The 8,011-nt window shown below is 40.5% G+C and overlaps 1 protein-coding gene across 1 annotated transcript in view; it reads left to right on the plus strand.

Annotated features, from left to right (window-relative positions):
• The window catches only part of ATAD2 (ATPase family AAA domain containing 2), a 34,045-nt gene extending 28,142 nt beyond the window's left edge, over positions 1–5,903 (plus strand). Inside the window, exons 25-28 of the mRNA XM_054167145.1 lie at positions 42–434; positions 1,005–1,129; positions 4,157–4,285; positions 5,715–5,903. Coding sequence (XP_054023120.1) covers positions 42–434; positions 1,005–1,129; positions 4,157–4,285; positions 5,715–5,756 — 689 coding nt within the window. The 3' untranslated portion in view covers positions 5,757–5,903. The remainder of the gene's footprint in view (positions 1–41; positions 435–1,004; positions 1,130–4,156; positions 4,286–5,714) is intronic.
• Positions 5,904–8,011: the final 2,108 nt, after the last annotated feature.

Here is an 8,011-nt window from a genome sequence, read left to right on the forward strand (position 1 = left end):
TCACAATGTTTTGAATTGCTTTTTCTGGAATCTCTTCATAGAGATGTCAAGAAGGAAACGTAGAAAGAATAAAGTGTCTTCCAGCATTACAGCAAAAAGGAGGCATTTTCAATTCAACAAAGAAAATAAAGTCCCAGAAGACCAAAATGAAGTAGAAAGTGACGAAGAGTCTCCAGAAAGACATGTTTCTAACATCGATCGTGTTGAAGTTGAGGCCACACAGAACTATTCTGTGGACGAAAATGAGAAAGTACTTCAAGAACGACAGAAAAACAGGAATGAAAATAAGTCTGCGACAGAAAATGACAGAGTTCTGGTGGCTAAGCCTACTGAAAAGAAGACTCTCATGGTTCCTGAACATTCAGACCTGAGGCTGGAGAGTGAAAAGTTGCATTGCCAAATAATAGAAAGTTCTGAAGACGGAGATTCAAGTGGTAAGCGAGAGATCAAACAGGCCACGTAGATGCTCTTTCTTTCTGACGAGGATTATACTGTTGTATTATGGTTTAGCCTTCTTTAATTCCATTTTGTTATTTCTGTTTTAACTCCCCAGAGTAAGCATGGAGTGTTTCTTTTTATGCCAAACTCTTGTTTTTCTGCAGTGTTAAGTTAAAAGAGTTGTACTTCAAGCAGTGTGGACCCAGTCAGGTGTGGAATAGAAGAATAACGTCCTGCTGTTTGCAAGGGAAGATGTGGTTCCTAACCTAAATTACTTTGGAGTTTTACTGTGCAGTGCTGTAATGACAACATGACTGTTTTGTTTCCTGTTTTTACCATGCCTTTTTCTCTAGTAATTTTTTTATGTGTGTTTGAGGTTTTTAATTTTCATGGAGTGACTTTTCACCAGAAAGAAAACAAAAGTCAAGTATTTCCTAGTAAAACAATGGTAGCAGTTTTATCCCTCTCATTGCAGGGAGAAACTTTATCTTAGATATAGGATACTTCACTGATGCTGTATTCCTGACAAACAGAAAGCCTGACTGAAGAAATTTGTGTCATTCCAGATTCGTGGGTGCACTGTGTGACTCGTGCAAGACGTTCTCAGGGAAAAGAACAACAGGAAACACGTGTTGAGAAAGCCACAGAAAATCTTACACCACCAGTGATTGTGGATTACTTGGAGCTCAAAGTGAGTCTTCACTTCCATTTTATGAATACTGAAGTGGCAATTTTTTTTGCTGTGTGCACACTTGTAAATTAAGTTGGTTGTTAACCAATGCCAATTAAAACTATATATAGCTTGTGAAATAATTCAAATTGTAATAGGCATTGACTGCTGTGTTTCCACACCTGGTAATGTGGAATGTTAGGAAGTGAGTTCTGGTTCTAATTGTTAATGTAAAAGGGCTTGCTTAATTTTAAAATAGCATACTGACAGCCTGCTAGTACTGCTAGGAATGTCTTAACAATCTTTATGATGGCTATGAGGAGTTTCTTTTAGTTTAGGTTTTTGCTTGTTGACATTGATTAGGAACCTGAAAAGGACTCTTATTTCCAGCAGTGATGACTTTCAACCTTACATTAGCATGATGACATAAAGTTCATCATGGATAAAATACGACTAGCTAGTTTTCTGAAACTCTTTCAAAATGCAGCCTTAGAAGTTTGCATCCATACAGTTAAAATGTTAAAAAGATTTTTCCAGTCCCTCTTAGAAGAGAAGTTGCTATCCTAGGCTATAGCTGGGGAAAAGGTTGAAAATGGGCATAGCTGCAGGGACTAAAAGAGGTTCCTTTGCATGAATTGGAAAGAGTAGAACAAGGACCTAATCTTCAGGGGATATTGCAGTGAGGAAAATTGCTAGGTTGGAGTCTTGGAAGTTGGCCAGTGCAGAGGAGGGTTGCTGTTTACCTGCAACGAGGAGAAAAGGGAGTATTCTCCATGAGTGGGGAGATTGTGGTCAGATAGGAATCCCATTTAGTGGAGGGGTTAGTCAACACAATTTCTGTCACACTTTAAAGATGTGACCGAATTTGTAAAGGTAAAACAAACTTTTTAAAGCTAGCTTCCTGAAAAAGCAGATTTCAAGGAGGTGGTTGTTTATGTCTGCCGGTGTATACAGAGAAGTCACACAGTTTTCTTCATAGAGGCAAGGTGCTAATAGCATGTGCTCTGAAATTATTGCCTGTTGGAGTACAGCCTTTATAGATGTTTCAGCTATGAGAAGAGCTACAGTCATGAAATGTAGAAAATGTGTTTTTAGAAAATGTGTTCCAAACCTAGCTGCTCACACCAGAGAGCTTATTTGGAGCTTACCTGCAGTGAATAAGCCAGGTGACTCTCCAAAATGTAGCTGCTTGTTTTTGTTTGTTGTTGTTGTTTATTTGCTTGGTAATAGACCTGGAAATTTATGAATATACAGTCATCTATGTTGATATGCCAGAGGGATGGGATGTCATCCAGAAGGACCTGGAGAAGCTGGAGAGGTGGGCCCAGGTGAACCTCCTGAGGTTCAACAAGAGCAAGTGCAGGGTTCTGCACCTGGGCTGGAACAATCCTCACTATCAATACAGACTAGTGGATGAGGTGATAGAAAGCAGCCCTGTGGAAATGGACTTTGGGGATGTTGATAGACAAGAAGCTGAACATGAGCAGACAGTGTGAGCTTGCAGCCCAGAGAGCCAATCTCATCCTGGGCTGCATCAAAAGATGCATTGCCAGCAGATCAAGAGAGGTGATTCTGCCACGTGCTCTGGTGGCACCTCACCTGGAGTACTGTGTCCAGCTCTGGAGCCCTCAATACAGGAAGGACACCGAGCTGATGGTGGGTCCAGAGAAGGGCCACAAAAATGATCAGGGGACTGAAACACCTCTCCTATGAGGACAGGCTGAAGAAGCTGGGCTTGTTTAGCCTGGAAAGGAGAAGGCTCTGGGGAGACCTAGTAGTGGCCTTTCAGTACCTGAAGGGGGCCTATAAGAAGGGGTGGAGGGAGACTGTTTACAGAGGCCTGTTATGATAGGATTAGAGTAATGCCTTCAAACTAGAGTAGATTTAGATTGGATGTTAGGAACAGGTTCCTTACCACTAGAGTAGTGGAACACTGGAACAGGTTGCTCAAAGAGGTGGTTGGGGCCCCATCCCTGGATTTACCCAAAATGAGGCTCTGGGCAACCTGATGTAGTTGAGGATGACCCTGCTTACTTGCAGTGGCAGTCTTCAGAGGTCCCTTCCAGGAACCCAGACCATTCTATGATTCTATGTGGCAGCAATAGTTTCACACAGAATGTTGACCATGCATGTCTGTCACAGCCTACCTTTTCTGTTTGTAGCAGCTGAAAGCACTGTGTGGGTTTTGTGCATCTTATCTGTATATTGTAAGGAATGAAGTTGAAGAGAATACTCCAGTTTGCTGCTAGCTGATCTGAGGCAGAGAGAGTCTGATGACAGGCAATTGTGAGGCAGTAATGTTTTCAATGGTATAGCTGCTCTCTTAAGCTTCCTCTTCACAGCCTGGCACAACAGTCCCAGCAGTGTAAGAAAATTGCTTCTACTAGCTTATCGCTGTTCCTTTCCCAAAGTTTATCACATTCATATCTTTGGTAACAGAAATGACTGTGTGAGAGATTGGTAGTTTATCCATTCCTCAGTTTAAAGGCTAGCTGATCTAACTGCTTCTTGATCTGGCCAGATGCTTGAGTTTTAGGCACTCAGCTCCTGGGTAAAGGTGAGCACCTAAGGATGCTTCTGTTTCCATCTGGTGCAACTGTATCTGAAAGATCTGTAGCCTGTCTTTCGAAGATCCATTTCATGGTAGTCTGTATTGCAGCACGTTTCCCTTACGAAATACAGTAGTGGATTTGCTGTGGCAGCAACTCTGTGTCAAAGTGGATTGTGTCATTCCCTGACATTCTGGAAGCAGCTGATTGGCAGTTAAGATCATTGAAGTGATAGATTGATTAGCAACAAAATATTGTCTGAAATGTAAGCCTTGCTTTTCTATGAGGTATGAAAAATTAACTCCTTTTCTCCAGTTAAATCTTGTCAGATATTTCACCTGTTCTCAGAAGCGTCACTGGTATTTTATTGAACGGTGTAAGCAAGCAGGATGTCGCTCGCGTTGTGTTGGTATTGTTTAGCTCCTGAAACTGCAAAGAGCCTGCATAAAGGATCTTGCACTATTCTAAACTTTTCATTTTTCTTGGTTTTTTCCTTCAGCAACTACTGAATTTAGTCACTCTGGTATCTAGAAACTTCAATATATTGCAACTGGAAAAACTGTACGCTGTTCTGAGTCAGTGCATTTACAGACATCGGGAAGACTATGACAAAACCGAATTAGTGAAGGTAATTTTTTATGCTCTTTCTGTTAGGCATTTGTGTGTTATGGGCATGTATGTTTGCACCTTGGCATCATGCTTATGTAGCATTACTCTTCCCTGCTTAGCTGCCTGCGTTACAAGACTTTCAGTCTGGAAGACATTTATCCATATTGCAAAATCATTGTTGTATTTGGCATAATATTTGGTGGTTTCAGCAGGAAAAAACTCCAGCTTGAAGACAATGGGTCCACCCACACAGCCTGCACAGAGCAGTTAACCTCTAGTCTGTCAGAAATCCTTCTGCAGCACCTTTTTACGGGTAGGGGGGCTATGAAAGGAGAGTGCTTTTCTCAGCGTGTCACTTCCTCTTTCTCTCCTTACAGGCAGTCAGACAGGGTAATACTTGGTATAGTAATCATTCTATTCTTGAAAAGAAATAAAGTGTGAAACATAATGAGAGTTTGAGACTTTGCTCTAGTCTCACCATAATCTCTTTTAATTAGCATGGCTCGAGCATTTTTAATTTCACATAAGGGAAGATTTCTGTCTATGCCAGTTCAATGCTAATGAGTCAGATTGTCTGATCTTTTTGGGTAAGAAAGGATTTCTGTGTTGTTTGAACTCAGCAGAAATCTTCCAGAGGCACCTCTGTGGTCCCATACAGGCATTCCCGGTATTGAATCAGTTTTGATAGGTTGGATATTCGGTCTTCAGATTTAGAATCCTTGAAATACACTTGTCTTTGAAATGCCTGTGCTTGAGAATAGATAAAATTCTTCATGCCTCTCAGTCTGCCTTAAAAATGAGGAAGCCTCTTCTCTTTGTCCCCGGTCATCTCCATCTCGTCTTCTTCATCTGATAAAGAGCTAGAACAGACACTTAGTTCTGATTGTGCAAGTGAGGAGTATTTGGATTCAGGGAGACTGTTCCTGAAAAGTATGCCTTTCTCTCCCATCCAGTACAATGATCTGGTTCAGTATGAGAAGGCACTTTTTATGTTATCTGGGGGCTTGTGAGCTTTGAGGAATGTGATTTCTTTGTTTTCTACTTATGTTTTAACAAAAAGATATCTCTTATTCAGTGACTGCATGTTGATCAGTACCAAGCTCTACTGTATGAAGAAATAGACTTTAACAAGTAATTACTGAGAGTGCAGAAAGTAGTATTTCCAGCTTTTAGTTGTAGCTTTTCAGGAGCTGTATCTTCTTTCTTTCAAACTGTTGATACAGATCCACAGTCTCTCTAAGCTACCCTCTATTTTGGATGCATAAGGATACATTTGCAGCTAGTGGGTGTAGGCATTGTGTTGATGGGTAGCACGTGTATTTGCTCGATGTTACTGACAATTGTATGCATGTACAGATCCTTTATTCCTTTAATGAAAAAAAAAAATAAATAGGATTCCTGAGCTTTTATTCAAGCTGACCACTAGTTTGTCTGGTTTTTCTTATTAGGAAATGAAGAAAGAAACAACATCCTTCAGTTACCTTCAGTGACGCTTCGCTGTAATGTTTGCTGGGGGTTTTTTTTGGTCGTTGTTGAATGCTGTCATCTGTGCTTAATTCAATACTATTGCTTTTACATAGAGTAAACAAGTATCTTACAGCTTATTAAGAAAGCTCAAATACCGTCTTATACCTTCTTTTTTTTTTATGGTGGTATTTTGTCCTATATATTTTCACGTGACATACTACTGTGGCTGCCTTTGGAACGCTGCAGAGCTGAGCATCTCCCAGATAGCAGCAGTAGCTCTCTTTAAAAGAAAATTATCAAAAGCTTCATAACATTTTATCATTGTTTTCCATCCTGTGGGAATACTTTTTTTTTTTTCTGAGGCAGGCTGTGGCGCTGTACAGTTCATTGCATATAACATAAAGGTTTTAAGCTAAATCTAGTTTTGGTATATGAAAAAGAAATTCTTTAGAAACCTTCTAATGCACATCAGAGGTATTTTGGGTTTTTTTAAATATGACTACCTTTGATAGCACCTCAAGTAGTTTTGGTAGAATTAACAACCTAAAGAAAGTATGAGAGAAACACTCTTTCCACAAGCATAAGAACTTTTACTGTGGCATATTTTTGCCTGTCAGAAAAACCTAACTTGAATCAAAGCAAGATTTCCTACTGTAACTGTTCTAAGGTAAAACTTAACTCTTGCTTCTGATAATGAGAATTTCCTTCATACATCATTAGCTGCAGATCAGATGGCTTGTAGTCAAATTGAATTGTAAATACTCTTTTACTTACCCTGGAGAGAATCACATTTATTGCATACAAGTGAATATATTGTTGGTGATAAATATATTTAAGTAAAAGCAAAGCAATGCCCTGTTTTGAAGATGTATACCTCTTCAACAGAGAAAATTTCTCTGTTAATCTGCCAGAGTTATTTAAAAAAAAAAAAAAAAGATTTGATAATAAGATAGGCAAAAATTAATTTTATGAGAATTAAAAGTTTGTATCACAAGGTCTGGTGATAATGCTAACTGTGCAATCCCTATTTTTGTTCAATTTCTTATGTATGTATTGGTTTGGTTTGGTTTCTTTCCAGTGTGTTTGTCAAATGTGTACTATCCAAAATTTTTCTCTTTGTCTGTATTGCTTGGATATGTTTGATTTCAATAAAAAAAAAACCAACCCAAAACAATCGCCTTTTGGTGTGTTTTTGATGTGGTCTTTTATGGCAGAATAATTGTGATCATTAATAACTTTAAAGTCTTGAGACCTGTTCTGTTTTTAAAACAAGAACTGTATGTGAGCAGCTTCGCTCACTCTCGGTGTATTGCTTCTTATGCAAAAGCAAGCACAGGAGAAAGAAAAATGTATGTTGAGCATTTAAAATTTTAATGTAATTTATTACACTTGAAATGCAATAAAGGAATTAACAGGTTTTTTCCTTCAGGTGGTCTCCGGATTGGCTGCTGTCACCTACGTTCAATAGGGAGGTGTGGGTGGCTTGCTGACCACATTCCCCAGGATGACTGAAAATCTGAACCAGAGTGACAGGGTGAGAAATCAGAAACATCGCTGGTATCAAAACTTTTGATCTTCAGAGCTTTGATCAAACTGCTTCCTGTCACTAGTCTCAACAGGATCCTGTATCTACACAGGGGCTGTTTTTTAATTATAATTTTGTAAACCTTGATCTTCCATGACCGGCGATCAACAGTTATAACACTTCCCACAAACAACGTCTTTAGTTTTCTTTCTCGGGGAAACAATCATGTTTTGGTGTCTGAACAAAAATGGCCAACAGCAACAAAAGGAATTGTGTGTTAGAAATGCAACATCTTTTGGAAGTATGGAGCACGAGTTAAAACTAACTATTGACTAAAATGCCCAAGTATGTACTAAAGGAAGAGATCCCGTCTCCAAGCTCTGTAACGAAACGCACTAGACAGGGGTGGGTGGGATGTCTTTTCAGAGCCCTTACTTCTATGTTCCCGCGCCCCTGGTTTGGGGTTCATGGCCCCGCGGCAAAGTCCTTCCTCAACGACAGCTCGGGCCGCCTGAGGAGACCTCGGGGCTGGGGTCGGAGAAAAAGCTTTCACGGGGGTAAAGGCGACGCTTCCCTTAAAACCTATCTGAACGCGTCATGGGAGCGTCTAGCGCGGAGCTGAAGTTTGTCGGCGGAGGAGCGGGCTGAGGGCGCCGCTGTCACCCGGGAACTCTTGGCCTGCCGCCCCCCTTCCTTCCTGCCGCAGCCGCTGTGCCCCGACATCTCGCCCGGCGGAAGGACGAGCAGACGGCG

The sequence above is a fragment of the Dryobates pubescens genome, chromosome 14 (genome assembly GCF_014839835.1).
Source record: "Dryobates pubescens isolate bDryPub1 chromosome 14, bDryPub1.pri, whole genome shotgun sequence".
In the NCBI taxonomy this organism is placed as follows: domain Eukaryota; kingdom Metazoa; phylum Chordata; class Aves; order Piciformes; family Picidae; genus Dryobates; species Dryobates pubescens.